Source organism: Triplophysa dalaica, chromosome 20, assembly GCF_015846415.1.
Source record: "Triplophysa dalaica isolate WHDGS20190420 chromosome 20, ASM1584641v1, whole genome shotgun sequence".
Classification (NCBI taxonomy): domain Eukaryota; kingdom Metazoa; phylum Chordata; class Actinopteri; order Cypriniformes; family Nemacheilidae; genus Triplophysa; species Triplophysa dalaica.
The window spans coordinates 14626083-14645157 of NC_079561.1; the positions used below are offsets into that span (position 1 = coordinate 14626083).

At 37.5% G+C, this 19075-nt stretch overlaps 1 protein-coding gene across 1 annotated transcript; it reads left to right on the forward strand.

Annotated features, from left to right (window-relative positions):
• The first annotated feature begins 2245 nt into the window (after positions 1-2245).
• slc6a1a (solute carrier family 6 member 1a) lies at positions 2246-17041 on the forward strand. Its single transcript, XM_056732957.1, has 15 exons — positions 2246-2465; positions 3012-3328; positions 3443-3574; positions 3825-3925; positions 4006-4115; positions 4230-4362; positions 4480-4614; positions 4700-4803; positions 5092-5216; positions 5419-5531; positions 6873-7004; positions 7108-7210; positions 8639-8739; positions 12971-13138; positions 14403-17041. The coding sequence occupies exons 2-15, from the start codon at positions 3094-3096 to the stop codon at positions 14838-14840; spliced, it is 2130 nt and encodes a 709-aa protein (XP_056588935.1). The 5' UTR covers positions 2246-2465; positions 3012-3093; the 3' UTR covers positions 14841-17041.
• Positions 17042-19075: the final 2034 nt, after the last annotated feature.

Genomic DNA, 19075 nt, shown 5'->3' on the forward strand with positions numbered 1-19075 from the left:
TTTGTGCACATAAAAAAAGGAAGAGAAGGGCAAGCAAAAGAGAAAAGCAATTTTATAGAACATCCAAAATCTTAATAACATACCTGTACCATTACCTGCAAAAGGATTAAGTGATAATAATATCAAAGACATAAAAATCAAAACGTGTGCTAATGGAGGAGGGAAAAAATTGAATATATCAATGGGAGTAAACCCCAGCAGAAATACTAATATGAACAGGGAGGCTGAGACCATTTTGCTGTTGCCTAGCAACACTTGAACAAATTTTTTAAAGCGATTTCAATGCCCCATACTGCTTTGAGGGATGTATATTTTTTATACAGCACACCTAAAAGGGCTCTGATGTTCACACTGAACACTGTTCCCTTTGCTTAGTCTTCATTATACAAACTAATGGTAATTTCTTGAAATGTTCAAGGTTTGAAAAGCAGGTCAGACACACAAGCCTCATCATACAGTAACAAGAGAAAACAAATGAGTCTCTCAGAGTGGACAGGATTTGCATATTGCATTAGAACAAAATCAAGGCCAAGTTATTAATGAGACACATTCTCATGATGTGATCCCATGCATTATTGCTGTTTTCATATGCATCTTAAAAGTGCTACATAGACTTGTGTGTATTATTTTACATCATCATTCCTGTCAACATTTACACCAATTGATAAAATAAAATACCTTTCACATAACACAACTAAAATAGATTTAATTTACATTTTTGATTTTAAAGGGAAAGTTCACCCAAAATTTAAAATTCTTTCAAGAATCTAGTTGTTCCAAACCTGTATACATTTCTGTGTTCTGATGAACACAGAGAAATATATTTGGACCAATGCTCATAATCAAACAATTATTGGACCCGGCATTGATTACCATAGTTAGAAAAATTACAATGGTTGCCAAAAGTGCCCCAAAACTGTCCTACATTCTTAATAATATCTTCTATTGTGTTAAACAGAATAAAGAAATGTATACATATTTTGAACAACTTGAAGGTGAGTAAATGACAGATTTTCAATTTTTGAGTGAACTATCCCTTGAAGATGACATTTCTTTGTAAAAAAAAGTTTGTCAGAAATATAACATTCTTCCTATAACTAAATATAAATCTAGGGACAGTATCACCTATATGACTGAATCATGCAAATTAATGCTTCACCAGCGAACACAATTTCAAAAGGCAGATATAGTAAGGAATCTGTGATCTCCCAAACATATTAGTAAACACAATGTAATTAAGGACGAAATGTGACTTTAATGTTTGGCATAAAATTTTTTTTTTCTGAATATACAGCATTTGAGGCTCTGTAATTAGTATCTCACTGAATGAGTCTGAATGTCACTAGCCAACCAGAAGAGTTCATGTGTCCACAGCAGGTTAAGGTTTCATCCAGAAATGCCATGTATTCATATGTTTTCACACCAAAGGGAGATGCAGCCAGATTGACTGTAAATGCTAAATTTCATGTAGTATCATTAGTAGGTTAGTTCACCCCTCATTGGTTCACCATCTGCTGCCAATTGAGTTTTCCACTCTGAGCCAAGATTTGGGAGAGATGAAACTGAACCTCTCGGACCCAAACTTCTCAACAGGCATTTTTTATTAGCCACTGTTTGCTGACATTTACAGTTTTTACATCATGTGGTCCCCATTATAAAATTGTGAAGCAATTTTGAAAGTTTGTGGACCTAGATGTGTTAAGGGGATGTTATTTTTGGATGATTGAAAATCATTCATTTACCACATATACTGTATGTGTACTTACAGGACTGCTCTACTTTCACCCTTCTAACTGCAGATATAGTGTCACTTCATTCATAATGCTGTATACCGGTGAAGTGGCATGAGTGAAAGATGAAGAATGATGTTTGTCTGCCCACACCAGGAGGAGGATTCAGTGCTCCCACTTGCTCCACGGCCTTATTTAAGTGATAATATTTGGTTATAGTGCATGGGCAGGGTCTGGAAACTGTGAGTCTTCCATTGGATGTGTTCCTTTGAATGACTGCAGTGGTAAACGTATATGAGTCATAATCCATGAAACGTGAATTCCATGTAAACATTTTGAAGATTTAAATGGACTTGGAATTGAATTACAAAATAAAGTGTTAGTTTTTGTTTTGAGTCAGAAGGGTGCGTTGAATTTACTGTGCGTAGTGTGTAAAAGCTTTTTGGCTGACCTGAAGGAGTGTATCTGTGTGTGCGTGTGTGGTGGGGGGTGTTGACTTTCACATGACATTGACGCTCTGGAGATGTTGAGGAGCAGCTAATCGCAGACAGTCTGTGCTCGGTGGATTCAGAACCACTCGCCCGTGGACAGCTCCGGCAAGACCGCTTTACATGGACACAACACTCTTTGGACACATTGCTCATACTGGAAGTTTACAACTTGGAAAGGAATCTACGGATACCTCACTTCACCACACAAGGGAAAATTCCCTTTGCCAGGGGATTCAAATTCACTGTAAGTAGGTGAAAAATATTGAAATGTTGGTTCGAGGATTTGGCAATATTTGGAGACAAATCGGAAAAGGCAGGAGAGCTCGCCCTCATCTTATATGTTTATTTACAATTTTAAAAGAAAGCATCGTTTGTTTGCTGCAAAATAATCGAATAAAAACGAATAAACCTCTTTGCGTATACTAATAAAATAAAAATAATAAAAATATTATTTTTGCTACATGATTCATTAAAAAAAATTGCAATAATTATTTATAGTAACGAAAACTTCGTGTTGCATTGTAAATTCAATGTGGCAAAAAATCTTTATTTTAATTATATATCTTTGCATTACAAAAGCATATTATGAAAGCATTTATATCAATGAGGCTGAATGGTCGCAGGATCGAAAAAAATATTTATACGTGTAAATTGACACGTATCACGAAAGTGATGACAGACAGCTCAGTCTCAATTTAAGACGACAGGTCTGTGTGCGTGTGTCGACTTGCTATTCAAACAGCCGTCTGCCTTAACGGAAGAAAAACACGGTTTGGTTGGGTGTTTTCAGGTTAACTGAAGCGATCTCGGGTTCGAGCGGGTGTTGTGGAGCTCTGCTGTTGTCTTCGCGGACTGGTGCTGAAATCAGAGACATGGCGACAAATAATACCAAAAACGCCGACGGACAAGTTGTGACGGAACTAAACGAGATCATTACGAACGACAAAACCAAACCTGAGGACGACAAATCAGAGGAGAAGAAGAAAGACATTCCGGTGAGGGAAACTTGGGGTGGGAAATTTGATTTCCTGCTGTCATGTGTAGGCTACGCCATCGGACTGGGCAACGTGTGGAGATTTCCTTACCTGTGCGGGAAAAACGGTGGAGGTAAGAGCAAGCTGCAGCTTTGCGAACTGACTGTGATTTGCTGTGTTGCATGTGAGTGTGTGCTTTTGCAGAGCAAAATTGTTGGGTAGTTTTCACGAGTTTCTGTAATTTCAGGTGCTTTCTTAATCCCGTACTTTTTGACGCTCATTTTTGCGGGAGTTCCTCTGTTTTTCCTTGAATGCGCGCTCGGACAGTACACGTCGATTGGCGGCCTTGGGGTTTGGAAACTGGCTCCAATGTTCAAAGGTATACGATTACTGTTTCCAGCATGTTTTTTCGTCTGCTCTCATCTCTTAATTCTGCTATGGCTTTCTAGAAGTGCGGAGTGTTTGGTGACATGTGGTACATACTTGAGTTGTCTCTCTTTATTTGTAAAGACTCATAGAGCTTCCACATCGAGCACAGTGTCCAGCTTATAAAAGACTTTTGCAATGCCACAGTGTTTTTCTTTGGTTTTGTGCTAGTAGTTGTAACACAGGGTATATGGCAATTACAGGTGTTGGTCTTGCGGCTGCAGTTTTGTCATTCTGGCTGAACATTTACTACGTTGTGATCATTGCCTGGGCCCTGTACTACCTATACAACTCCTTTACTTCTGTAAGCATCCGGTCTCCTCTGTTTTTATATATCTTTAAAGAGAAAAAGAGAATGTAAAGCATTTGTTCTACTCATTCTAGGAGCTTCCATGGAAATCTTGTAACAATCCCTGGAACACAGACAGATGCTATACCAACTACAGCATAGTAGACACTGCAAATCTAACCAGTGCTGTCAAGGAGTTTTGGGAGTAAGATTTTAGAAACATAGCTTGCGCATGACCGTCCTTGACCTCTGTGCATGTGAATACATACTATACATCTTCTTGTGTTGAGTGATTGTGTCGCATGATGTGCTCATATAGACGCAATGTGCATCAAATGACCGATGGCTTAGAAAAACCTGGTGAGATTCGTGTGCCACTCGCTATAACGCTGGCCATTGCCTGGGTCCTTGTGTACTTCTGTATTTGGAAAGGAGTGAGCTGGACTGGAAAGGTGAGAGGTTTTTTTATGCTGGCCTGTCTTGAAGGCTTCTGGCTGGAATATGTTCATTCTCAACTTGAATATAGTGGGGAAAAAGTAATCAGAGTAAAGAAATCAATGTGTTTGCAGGTTGTGTACTTCTCTGCCACCTATCCATACATCATGCTGTTCATTCTGTTCATCCGTGGGGTGACTCTGCCTGGGGCTCGTGAAGGAATCTTGTTCTATATCACTCCAAATTTTGAGAAGCTAAAGGAGTCGGAGGTGATTTTACAGATTTAGTCATTCACAATCGCTCAGTTGAACCCAGACTAGCCGCTGAATAGGTTCATTTCTCTTCAAATCGCAGGTTTGGCTGGATGCTGCAACACAGATTTTCTTCTCGTACGGTTTGGGTCTGGGCTCCCTTATTGCTCTTGGCAGCTACAACCCATTCCATAACAATGTGTACAGGTATAAAGAACTCATCGTATTTTAACCTAGATTAATTCTCTTTTTTTGTTTTAAACAGTGTTCACCAGAACACATAAATAATACCCACAGAAAATTGTTTGAATGTGATTATGTGGCCAATATCAGACTTGACATTTTAGCATATGAATGCAAAGAAAATTGCATCCATAGAGCTCCAATTACAGTTGCTTTGGTATTTGGCTATAGATCACTTTTATAATCCAACATTTGTCTTAAGAGAAGAGTCAGGTGAGTTGATAACAAAAGTGTTGTTTTCTGGACCTGCAGGGACTCCATCATTGTGTGCTGCATAAATTCATTCACTAGCATGTTTGCTGGATTTGTGATTTTCTCTATCGTGGGCTTCATGGCACACGTGACAAAGAGATCAATAGCTGATGTAGCTGCATCAGGTAATTAATTCATATTACATAATCATAATATTGCAATCGTATGTAGACATTGAACACCCCAGTGTTAAACTTCACTTAAGGTAGTGATGTTTTATAACATCATATTAATACAAACATAAATTAGAATTTTATTTCAAAACATGAAGTTCAAAAAACTGTAACGACGAGGTCATTGTTTAATAATGTTCTTTATTTCTCACAGGTCCTGGTTTAGCATTTTTGGCCTATCCAGAAGCTGTGACGCAGTTACCCGTCTCACCACTGTGGGCTATTCTCTTCTTCTCCATGCTGCTCATGTTGGGAATCGACAGTCAGGTAAGAAATAACATATTCAAGATCTGACCTAGAAACAGACGCAATCTTCAAATTTGATTGCATTGGTGGTCTGCTGTTTAGTTTCCCTTCTGTCCAGTCGTGTCCTTTGAAGCCGGCTTCTGCCTTTTAAATATCTTTTTTTTGTCAAAATGATGGTCTTTCATGAGCCGACATTCAGCTTCTAGTAAATGTTCTGTAGGGCCAAACTGATTCTCAACCTTAGTTTTCAACAACATTGTATAGTTTGTTTTAACCAACATCATTTCATTGTGTAATATTTTTTTCCAGCTCTAAAATCAGATTTGATTAGGCACTTTCAAAACTGTTAAAATTACAGCAGTGGCGAGAAGTGATGTTTTAAAATTATGCAGTGTAAAGTTAACTTCAGTTTTGAGAAGATAACATATGACACACATGAAAATAACATATGACACACATGAAAAGCTTACGGAGTCATGGTCCAGGAAAAGGGGTACGACATTTTACTAGATTAGATTAGATTAGATTCAACTTTATTGTCATTACACATATACAGGTACAGTGTAACGAAATGTAGTACTACATGGTAGGATCAAAATATTACAGTTAGAATTGTAGTTAATGTTTTTCAAAGCTTTCTGTATTTTAGAATAAACCTGCCTTTTTGCTTTTTTTGCCTTTTTGCTAAATATTTTTTCTTATACCTTAAAGGAGTAGTTCACTTCAAAATTTGCCTCGATAGAGTTACTCCTTTAAAGATTTATTGTTTTGTCCATTTCAATAGTTTAATCTAAGCTAAGCTCTTAAAGCTTTCCTGTAGCTCAGTGGTAAACGCAAGGTTGTGGGTTTGATTCCAGGGGATTGCAAATACCTATGTAAAATGTATAGGATAAAGCAATGTAATCACTTTGGATAAAAGCATCTGCCAAATGCCTAAATGTAAATGTAAGAGGGCAATTATCATTTTTACAAATATGAACTCGGACTGTTTACTGTTAAATTGCAATTGTATGATCCATCTAAAAGCCTTGATTACAGCTGCTCAAGTTTGTCGGGGGTTTATGGACAATGAGCTGTGCCCAACCCATGGTTGAATAACAAGAACCCAGCATAGGTTCATTTATAACTCAACAGTTTTTTTTGCCTATATTTTACTAAACAATGGGTTGGAACAACCCTGCATTTTCTGTGTACTGTATAAACCAGTTTACTGTTAAAAAAGAGAATAAAATCTTACTAAAAATGATGGATCCAAAGTGAACAAAACCAAGTGTATCATTATGTCATTCATTGAAGCAGGTCTTTTCAAACATACAACATTTTCCATGTAAATGCAATAAGACATTTTTTGTTGGATTGCAGTTCTGTACGGTGGAGGGCTTCATTACTGCTCTTGTGGACGAGTTTCCCCATGTGCTCAGAAAGAGGAGGGAGATCTTCATCGCATGTGTCTGCGTTGTGTCCTACGCCATTGGTCTGTCAAATATCACACAGGTGGAGTATAGGTTTTACTTACACATTCTGAAAAATGAGTGTATGGAGTTGATATTTTAGCAAAGACTGGAACATTCATTTGATTGTGTATTTCTTGTGATAGGGCGGTCTCTACGTGTTCAAGCTTTTTGATTATTACTCAGCCAGTGGAATGTGTCTGCTATTCTTGGTCTTCTTCGAGTGTATTTCAATCTCTTGGTGCTATGGTAAGTCTTGAAAATACATATATAGTATATATACTTCTATATAGGATTTTTAAAATTAGACATGAGGTTTTGATGTCACAAACTGGATTTAGGACTGGTATGTGAGTCCAGATTGTTTTCTTTATTTAGTACCTAACACACAGTATATAGAGATCTGGCAGTCACGTGAACTATTCTGTTTAGAATAGATAATTAAATGGCGGTGACATGTGTTGGCAGGCAAGGACAGCCGGGAGCGAATATGAAATGAGTTTCAAGGCAACAGAGTTAACTGCGCACTTTAATTAAGAAGACATAGACCTGTGCATAGCAAAACTAAATAGAATAAACATAACAGATCCCTAAATTTGTTTGTAGGTAGCCAGCATATCTATATCACTGATCTTGCATGTTAAACATTCCCCAAAAAACTGAATGAGCGCTATTGAAGCCATGGGTAGTGGTCAGACAAGATGGGGTTGTGTAAGGTGCCCACTGTGACTGCACAGCTGGACTAGGCGAGTGCTGCTCTCATGTGTCTTGTTTAGGATTTGGCAGCATAACGACAGAGAGGAAGAGATAGCTGTGACATGTGTTGGTTAGCATGTTTTCATGCAGTTAACCATTTAATCATCTATCCGGGATTAGGGATCTATAGGAATATAATTCAATTATTTGCCCTTTGCTTTCCCCCACCTGTTCTGGCATCCTGGCACAAAGCAGATGTTAAAATAGTACGATTTGAAAAGTCTATACAGCTATACAGGCTCTGCTATTTCTTTCACTTGGGATTGCTACATAACCACTGCCTTACCGCCTTCTTGACTGGGATCAGTTGTTGCTTGTCTGACTGATTCTGTCTGTCGCATAGGATCTCTTTTGTGCTGTGGGACCATTAGGCAAGACAGTGTTTTGCTCAAGATTCATTGCTCATGAATCATGCTGCATGCTTACATTTAATGTATAATTTTTTTGTAAATGTTGCATTCTTAAATTGTTTATGTAATACATAATAATCTATATTCGTGTATGTGTGTCTATGATCACACTGTGAATGCCATATTTTTACATGCCTAGTGTCAATGAGTAATGTAAGGACAAAGTACAAAAATAGCCTACTCCCAAAAGGTATATATTATATATACCAAAAGACATTTAGACTAAAATCATTGTAAGACGCATATGTGAAAAAATTATGTGCAGTTTCCAAAAAATTCAAAATTGTTTCGTAAGAAGACAGTTTCATGCAATACAACAGCAAAATTACTGGTTGCCTGTGATTTGGCTTTTTAGTTCCTTAACCCTTTTATTCCTCAACATATTCTTACTGCTGGTCTACATCGATTGATGAATCAGTGTATTCGTTGTATACTGTCGTTGTAACACTAAAGTGTGAATAGACAGGACCATTAGAGCTTATCACAAGAATGTTATTCCCTTCTATTTTAGGAGTGAACAAGTTTTATGATAACATCCAAGAGATGATTGGATACAAGCCATGCCTTTGGTGGAAACTGTGCTGGGTTTTTTTCACCCCTCTAGTTGTTGGCGTGAGTAACCACCTTTATTGTTTGTGTTTTTACTGTAATATATTGTATGTACAAACCTCAACTTGCAGTTTGGACAGTGTGAAAAATGTAAAACTAATGATGTGAGTTTTGATGATGTGATGCCCACCTTGATGAAAACACCGGTTTAGTGACACAAATCAGTGGCAAGTGGTGACTTTTAAACTAGCAATGTTATAACTGAGTGATTATGTACAATATTCATAAAACACACATCCCATCAAATACCTACAACGTGTTAATTTACAGTGTTAAAATAATAATAATAAACATTTAAGTACTAAAATGACTAAACTCCCAAACACTATCAACTTCTAATCGCCTAACAGCAAATTATTTAGTATTACGAACACATTTATGTATTTCTGATTTAAGACCTTATAAGCATGTTTGTAATTAGATTAAAAATAAGTGACAAATATTATGTATATATGTATTTTACTCTTAAAAATAATAAATTATTATGTATAATTAATCTGTTCATCATTATGGGTGGAACTATGCCCGTCAGGCCCATCCATTGGCCCACGCCTCTGAATGACAGCAATGAAAGCATATTTTTGCATTTGGTCGAGCATTTTGCGCACATTAACCAAGTTGCATCCCAGCAAACACATAACATTGTGAAGACGTCGCCAGTTAGTCTTCATTTGGTCAGTGTGACATTACTTTGTGACCGTGTGACATCTTGGAAAAGTTCAGTTTTTGCGGATTCTGGCCAGAGCCACAAAAACGTTGTGGCAGTGGTGTGCAAAGACCTCTGCTGGGCAAGTTTTAGGTAGGTGCGACGTGGGCAGCCACCCATAGCGGCATTTAGCAGCGGGCGGCACCCAGTGGCTGAGAGAAAAAATGACACGCCAGTAATTTCATGTCACCATGCCATCAGTTAAACTTATCGGGACTCTGAGAGTGCTTCTGCCTCTCAGGGTCCTGTGTTCAACATTATACCTTGCTGCAATGTCTGATCAGCACACAAAATTACAACAATATATGATGATATATGAATAGTGACAATGTTATTCTTGATATCAATAATGTGATTGTTGAAAATAAATACAATTCTAGTAAAAAGTTAATTGTTGATATAAAAAATTATGGATTTTACTAATAAGAATTGCATTTCTCAACTCAACTCAACTTTATTTATATAGCGCTTTTTACAATTTTCATTGTTACAAAGCAGCTTTACATGAGACACATTGAATACAAGAAAAACAACTAAAGGCATATACCTGTAAAAACAAGAAAAAGGTGAAAACAACAGAAGACAGACATACAAATGCTCCACACACACAATATGCATACATACTTACACACATTGACATAGCCGCACACACGCAAACACACTCGCACACATGCACAGTGAAAGCACACATAGGAGAGAGAACCACAGGTCAAATATTAAACGGACTATAATTTTTAAATGCAATATTAATTATGTCTAAATTCTAAAGCAGCCCCCCCGGCCAGGCAAATAGTGCAAACAATATGCAAACGGTGGCGAGGAACCCAAAACTCCAATCGAGAAAAAAAACCTCAGAAGAACCCAGGCCCAACCAGGGGATTCCAGTTCCCTTCTGGCAAAAGCTGCTGCCTCTGCACAAACTCAACAGTGCTTGCACAACAAGGCTAAATAAAATAAAAAACATTTTACGAATAAGGTAAATTATAGATTTAAGTTTATCATTAACAATCTAATAGCATTTGAAGTGTTGTAGAAAAATCATGTCAAGTTGCCGCGTCCTTTATCCAGCTCTATCATCTGAGCTCTTGTTAGGCTGCACTGTGCCCCCGGCCCCCCCTGGCCCCGCCCTCCCCTGTGCACGCCACTTTTTTGTGGCCGCATCTTCAAATAACGTTGAGAATTAATCTCATGGGAAACTTTGTAGCGACGTGATATGTCATCCTCTACATTGTAAGGGACAATATGTGTTTAAATTAAATTGGAAAACCTAACAGTTTGCCAGGAAGTACTCATCGCGCCTCAGAAACGTTGTTGCGACACACAGTGAATGCACACTTTGAAGATAAAGAAGAGAGAAACACAAGTCAAATATTAAACAGACTATAAATTCCTATATGCAATAGTAATTATGTAAAACTTTAAAATTTGAATTCTAAAGCAGCCCACCCGGCCAGATAAAATAGTGCAAAACAGTATGCAAATGGTGGTGAGGAACCCAAAACTCAAATTGAGAAAAAAAAACTCACGAGAACCCAGACCCAACCACCGAATTCCAGTCCCCCTCTGGCAAAAGCTGCTGCCTCTGCACAAGCGACAGTGCTTGCACAACAAGGCTAAATAAAAATAAATAAACTTACTAATAAGGTAAATAGTCACCACATACATCTTTATCCAGCTCTATCATCTTAGCTCTTGTCAGGTCGCCTCTTCCCATTCTCCGCTCTGCCATCAGGTCAGGGCATGAACTGCATCCTGCTCGCTGTGGTAACTTTGGAACAATGTGTCAAGACTGGCTGAGAGTAGAGTACTGCTCTGCACTCTTTGATGCAACAAGTACATCAGTTGTTGTTGGAAGTGTTCCTGGTTCCGGTTTGTAATACATCTTCATTAAAAGGGAAGGAAGGAGGCGGGACCCGGAAGACATTCAAAACATTCAAAGACAACGGAGACGGGAGCCCTCGGAGCGACCGGAAAGAGAGAGGGGAGAGAGAAAAAAAAAATTATAGTCCGGTTCCCTGACATGCTGCCGCTCGTTCCTCAACCAGCCGGAGTACTCTTTCGCTTCGGGGAGCCACTGACTCTCTGGATCCGCGAGGCCACTCGGCGGCGAGGACTCTCCGACAGCATGTCTCTCCTTCCTCCCGGGTTTCGGCACCAATGTAATACATCTTCATTAAAAGGGAAGGAAGGAGGCGGGAACCGGAAGACATTCAAAACATTTAATAAAGTTATTAATTCACAATTACTCACCAGACTCGAACCACGGTCTCGCCCCCTCTACTCTACTACACGGTTGATCTAACTAATGCTGCCTAAACCCTCAGATGATTTATATTATTGAAGTGAAGTGAATGAAAGATTAAAAAACTTCCATCTTTAGTCGAGTTTTTAACTGACAGAATGTGTCTGCCTCCTGTGCAGGGAAGACTATTCCAAAGTTTAGGCGCTAGATAGGAATTTTGAAATTCTAGGTATTACCAACTGACAGGATGCTTAGAGCGTAATGCACATGAAGGACTATAATACAATAGAAGTTCGCTCAAATACTGGAGAGCTAAACAATGTAGAGCTTTATAGGTATAGGCAAGATCTTAAAGTTAATGCGATGCTTTATAGGTAACCAGTGCAAGGTTGACAGTAGCGACCTGCACAGGCCTCAAATATAGGCCCTAGCCCGTCCATGACCCGAGAGGCACAGGTTGTCAATCGTAGTGGAAAAGCAAACGTATAATGAACAAATAAATACAAAATAAATATAATATAATCCGTGAAAAATTTAAATTTCACCACAGAACATGGCATTGGCAATTTTTCTCTTTTTCTTCTCCATTGCACGTGAAGTGAATGTGGTCTATGGCTGGAACCTCTGTGCATGCATCACGCATCGATGTGTGCTAGCGTAAAATGAGTTATGGGAGCTGTGATTGGTCATAAAATTTTTAAGGTATTTTACGTATTTAACGTATTTTCCTAAAACAGACCCGATGCCCGATCCGCGTGTAAGCTATGATGTGAAAATTGCCCGGCCCTAGGGACATAAAAAAGTCGGGCCTCGTTCTGAAATGCAGCGCTCTAGTTGACAGAACCGGGCTAATATGCTCATACTTTTTGTACGTGTAAGAACTCGACAACAACCAATGATACATCATCACCACAAATATGGGAATCATAAATTCCATTGAATAACGTTATTTGGTACATCGCTATGGTCCGGTCTAGATACAGTACATTCTGTGTTACCTGGGATGTCAACAATACTGACTGACAAGCCAAAGCAATAGAGCACAAGTGCCAAAACTGCTGATAATCCACTCGTCCAATCCGCACATTATCATTTACACTATAAATGCACTCATTGTCAGAATTCATTGTCAATTAATGTTATTAATAAGGTTAACAAATGGAACCTTACTGTAAAGTGTTACAGGTTTAATGAATACTTATTTAGTTTATAAAATTAGGAAATGGGACCAGATGGTTTAATTGTGTGAAAGGTGCAGTGTCGTTAAACAGAGTTTATTCCTGCAGGGTGTGTTCCTCTTTAGTGCTGTGCAAATGGTCCCTCTTACCATGAACAACTATGTGTTCCCTAAATGGGGGCAGGGAGTGGGATGGCTCATGGCTCTATCCTCAATGGTTCTTATACCCGGCTATATGGTCTACATGTTCCTCAATCTGAAGGGCACATATAAGGAGGTAACTTCATCAAATAAAATCATTGCTGTTTCTCTTCTGTAGTACATTGTATTTTTAGCTGAAAGAATAGCTGAAAATTGAATAACATGAAAATACCTTAAAATGACTACTTTTATGTGCACATCAATTTTTTTGTTTAATTATGATACGTTACTATTTGGTTTGTTGCCATATCATGTAAACAACACAAACCAATTGTCCGATCTCTTTCTGGATCATAAAATTCCCATCCTGGGTCTTGCCTCTAACAGTAAAATTTTGGGTCACATTTACGTTTTTTTACTTTTTATCACATTTTTATCTGGGCATGATCAAACACATCGAAAACAGCGAAAAGAGAGCTTTTGATAATAGCATTTTAAGACTCGTCTATTGACCTAGTTTCACAATATGATGACAAGTACAGTATACAGGAGAATGATTCAGTGGTGTGCTGAAGGGAGGCAGAGTGCTTTTTTCCCTGTTAATCCATGTTTCTAATAATGTTAACACAAACCACCAATAGTGTATTTTTATGTTTATATAAAAAACTATTTATACCAAGTAGAATAAGTCCCATAAACATAATAACATATGAAACGTTTAAATATATCAATAGATTTCTTTACAAATTGTGAACTGCTTTTGAGCAATACCATTACTAGTCACATTTTTCATCATTAGTTATAAAATCCTATGTGTCGATCTCGGTTCAAGTCCTCACTAAAAACCAGCTTGCTTCACATTAATCTTGCCACTTCAGACTGATTTGCAGACCCGTTGGACACAATAAAATAACTTAATTTTAATGATCATGTGACTGTTAGCCTGGATTTGATCGTTCTTTAAAATGATGACAAAAATGTTAAATGATAATGGGTTCTAATGCGTTCAATCGTATTTTGTTTTGTTTCATTTGAAGTTAAAATAATCTTATATTAACCAGAATTTGTTCAAATGTTAATATTTAAGTAAATACACAAGCACATGTCCCACAATATACAATTAATGATGTTTCGTATTTTTTGCTAAGTACATTGCTTAAATTATATTAGTTGATTACGTTCCTAAATGACAAAAATGCAGAACAATTCATTACACAATCTCTAATATTTACAAAGAATGCCAAGAAAAGAATGTGCATACTTTCAATATAAAAGCTTATCCAGAATATCGACCTCAACAAATATGCATGTAAATGTGGTCAATGTAGGTTGCTGTTAGGACACATGATGTGAGACGTATATATGTGTTCATTGGTTCCGGACCCAATGCTTTATTTCAGCGAATCAGAATCATGCTGCACCCAGCAGCAGTGAAGCGAACACAGGAGAATGGACCAGAGCAACAGCAGCTACAGCAACCAGAGCAGTTACCGCAGCAACCGCAATCATTGTCACAATCACCGCAGCAGCCGCAATCGCCCCAGCAACCACAATCACCACAACAGCCGCAATCGCCCCAGCAACCACAATCGCCCCAGCAACCACAATCACCCCAGCAACCACAATCGCCCCAGCAACCGCAATCACCGCAGCAACCGCATTCACCACAGCAAACGCAATCACCACAGCAACCGGATCAGACACAACTGCAGCTGAAATCTCCCCAGCAACCACAATCACCCCAGCAACCACCACAACAAGCACAGCCACAACCCCAGCCGCAGGTGCCGGCTGAGAATTCTTCTTCAGCTGTACCTGGCAATGATGCCAACGTCTAAAACCAGTAGAGGTTCACCCCAGCCGAGAGCAATCAAAGATTAACAACACAGAGGACTTCCATGTTTATACAGTTATAGAATCATCTACCTCCTGGGTACAGTCATACATAATCAAGCTAAACACAAAAGTGAAGAAAATGATCATATTTATACGAACTTGCATTTGTAAAACGTACACCCTGTAAGTTTTCCAAATGCAAAATAAAAAGCGTCAGTGTTAAAAAATGACTTATATACTATGTATCATGTGTATATGTCTCTAAGGTTATACTGTGAGTTAGATTTACGGACAGTGCACTGCTTTGCAATGCATAAACGATATCTGTGAGGTGTACACTGTTTCTATGTTGCACTGGGGACTAAAGCACAGAGGGAATTCAAAAGCATCTAAGGGAAAGTCGGTGTTACATTCTGGGTCATTTTAGAAAACCAAGGTGTATCAAGCGAGCCCTGTGCCAAGAGGCACAACAATTTTTTCATCTGTAGAACCCTCGGATGACCCGTCATTATGTTGTTTAGTATTTTTGTTAAGAGAGACTGTTAGTATTGGGAAACAGATAAACTATTGTATGTGACTGAAACATTTGCAGAATTATTTTTCAGAATGCTTTTACTACTTTCATGTTGTGACCAAGGACCAAAATCAGAGACTAAAGCAAAAAAGAATCTATGCCAGGCAGTATGTAGTATGTAAAGCACAGGGTACAAAAACACAAACAACACAGGGTGAACATTTTTACTATCATCAACATACTATAGTCCTGTTTACACGTCCCCTCAGGAATATCTCAAAAGAATCCTTTCTAAGATATGTCTCTGACCCTAAGTGCATATCGGGGCTTCAAGCCTCTTAGAAACTAAAATTAGTAGGAATCTGCATGACCATCATTTGAATAAAAAGACTCTGACGAGTCCCAAAAATAGTTTACACTAGTTGATTGTGCCATGTTTTCTGGGGAAGTAAACTACATATTCACCCGAGTTAGTAGCATATACAAAAAAAAACATTTTGGGTCTTTTGGCCCTTTTTGCCACCCAAAAGCACAAGACTGCTCCAATGATAGAGCAATGATGTGGCGACAGTTTGCATCAAAGGCAGCTACGTGTGAAAAGCATTGGATCCTCTTAAAAATGTTTACTACGAGGAGAAAAGTACCTACATAAATGTGAATGGCTTCGTCCTGTGAATTTTGTACAAAATATTATTTTCTGCAGTTTTATCTGGAACTTTATTGTAAAACTGTATTGTGTGAAACATGTAACCGTGGATGTCTGTATTCCATTGTCTAATGTTGAAGTTGCTGTTTTCTGCAATAATATTTTGATCTCTGAATTACATATCTTATGGAAGTTATGGGAAATAAGTGATCATTATAAAAAGGATTATAAAAGAAATAGAATTTATGTCTCGTAAGAAATTATATTGTTTTGTATATTTTTAACTGTAACACTGCCTAAAACAAATTATACATAGGACATGTATTTAAATGGTGTAATATGAGAAAGCACGATTGTTATGTACAATGTTTGAATAAACATAGGAACATTTGTAGTCTATAATGTGTGTGTTAAATTCCAGTGTTTAGTATAGAGGTTTGATTGTTTGTTTGTTTGTTTTTCAATGGTCATTATGTTTCTAAGATTACACATTTAAATGTCTGGTACAAATAATGACATTAAAGAATGCAGTTAAAGAGCCACAAAGCAGTAATGAACTGAATTGTTAAAGGGATGATACTGAATGGGCAATGATATTGCAATGTGACCCCAGTTTTTGCTGTATTATCTTTATTCAGTTACAATTAAAAAAACTTGCAATAGAGGTACAACAAGGGGAGAAACATGTATAGAATACAAACAGTAACTAGACAATCAGTAAATAAAGGAAGTACTGCGCAGTACTGTTTACATTTGAACAAATGCATTGATGTCAGTTTCAACAACAATTCAGCTCAATTGGAAATTAAAGTCGATTTTTGGTTAAAAAGTTAATGTATATAGTTAAAAAATGAGTGAGAGTCAGTGAATTAAAAAAAATGTAAAATGGTTAATAACATTTGTGTTTGTTTTGTTTATAATTCATGTTTGTTCTTTATGTATGTGCTCACAAATGATGCATTTTAATCAGCTATGTAACGTTATCTATTACTTTTTTATTCGATATAAACTTATTTTGTTAATGATTTAGATTACGCCCTGCAATGTTCCGCATAATTAAACAGAATTTCCATCTTAACTAATTGTAACAATTATTATGCTTTACAGTACACATGTGTATAAAGGGGAACAAGATAAAGGTTTGGGGAATAAAGTCAGAAAATTTAGTAAAAATTATATTGTAAGTATTTTAAAACTAAGGGGTAGCTATTTAAATATAACATGGTATGCATGCCTGCAATATGCTATACAACAATCTTTTCGTGAACATACACTTTCACTAATCACCTTCATTTTTGTAATCACAATGTATCCATACATAACCTACTGTGGATATTAATCAAGTATGGGGTTCTTATTTTACTATTGTAGCAAACATGAAATAAGGGGAAATTATCTGTTCAGTTTTTGTGGGCACGAATGAAGCATGCATTCAACTGTAAATTTGACTTTTGAGTTTTAACTTTAGGATTCATTTTTATTTGATTGATTTTAGGATTTTTTTGACAAATAATTTATTTGAATTATGAGTTATTATGAGTTATTTTTACAAGTTTTAATGTGTAAAATGTGCAAAATCCATGTTGATCTTTTGAGTCTAATCAATTATTTCAAGAGCGGTTTGATTTGGATGTTTGTATGGCATGTAGATCCATCATAAATATATATATTCTAGGGGTGGGCATAGATTAATTTTTTTAATCTAGATTAATCTAGATTAATTCCAAGATTAATCTAGATTAATCTAGATTAAAATGGCTCATTTGAATTCTGCCGAAGGCATTCAGAATATGTGTGCTACCCAAATAATGACTAAAAGTAAGTCTTTGAGAACGGGTTTCTCAAGCCAGGTGGCGCATTAGACCAGGGGCTCATCTCCTGTTTCCAAAATGCATCACAAACTGCTTGAGAAAGCTGTTCTACTATGATAATTGGTGATGAAAATTAAATTATGTTCAATAAGATGAACTTGTGTTTACTTCCGCATTAGCTAAGGGATGATTTCCGTTTAGGTGGTACTTGAGACTGGAAGAGCTCCTACAGAACATTTACATTTAGTCATTTAGCAGACGCTTTTATCCAAAGCGATTTACAAAGAGTGAGGGAGCAACAAGCGATATGTCATACAGGAGCCATAATACATTAGATCTCAATACAAAGTTACTGGTTTCAACCAAAGCTAGACCACTACCTGTTGAGAGAAAGTGTTTTTTTTAAACCAATTCCGCATTGCACAAGGTGCAAACAACCTTAGTCTTGTCGATGTTTCTATTGGGAAGCTTCTTAAAAATTAATATTCCCTGAAGCAAACCCGGCGGCTTCATAGCTGCATCCATGTTAGCACGTCACGTTTGATGCGGTAATTTCACAGTAACGTTATGTTGTGTTCAGACCAAACGCGAATGGCGTGTCAAGCGCGAGTGATTTATGTGTTAATGCAAAGAGGCAATAGACCTACTTGCTGCGCGAATCGCGCGAATGAAGCCCTGGTTATGAGATGATGAGGCGGCTTCTGCTTCCGCGAATGACGCGAATCACGCGAGTTGAAAAATCTCGTTCTCGCCCCTTACAGTGCAGTTAAGCTGGTATACATCCGCGCTAAAATATCAAGGTGAAAGTCATCATAGCTTGCGTAGTATAGACCCAGCTCCCAACCCAACTTTGAGAATAGATTAACGGCGACATTTTTTTTAACGCGCGATAATAGTCTCACTGCGTTAACGGCGTTAACGCCGTTAACGGCCCACCACTAATATATTCTTTTCTTTTTTCTTTATTCCCCAAACTTTACACATTGTTTCGCCTTTATCTACAGATATGTACTCTAGAGGAACATTATTGTTATCATTAGTTACGGTGTAAATCCTGTTTAATTATGCGGTACATTGCGGGCCCTAATCTAAAGCGTTGCCCTTATTTTTTTTCAATTTAGGATGCCTTATTGCTAAACTACTTAACTGTGAAAATCAAAACTGACCTTTTTTATTGTAATACAATGCATATTTCTACTAAATGATTAAGCACGGGCCATTCATTTTTTTTTGGTAACACTTTAGTATTGGGGACAATTCTCACTA

Excerpts from the sequence above, each read along its gene's own strand:
- slc6a1a (XM_056732957.1), top strand. The coding sequence starts at position 3,094 with ATGGCGACAAATAATACCAAAAACGCCGACGGACAAGTTGTGACGGAA. Across the intron at positions 5,217-5,418 it reads AGCTGATGTAGCTGCATCAG|GTCCTGGTTTAGCATTTTTG; the intron begins GTAATTAATTCA and ends TATTTCTCACAG. Across the intron at positions 7,005-7,107 it reads GTCTGTCAAATATCACACAG|GGCGGTCTCTACGTGTTCAA; the intron begins GTGGAGTATAGG and ends TTCTTGTGATAG.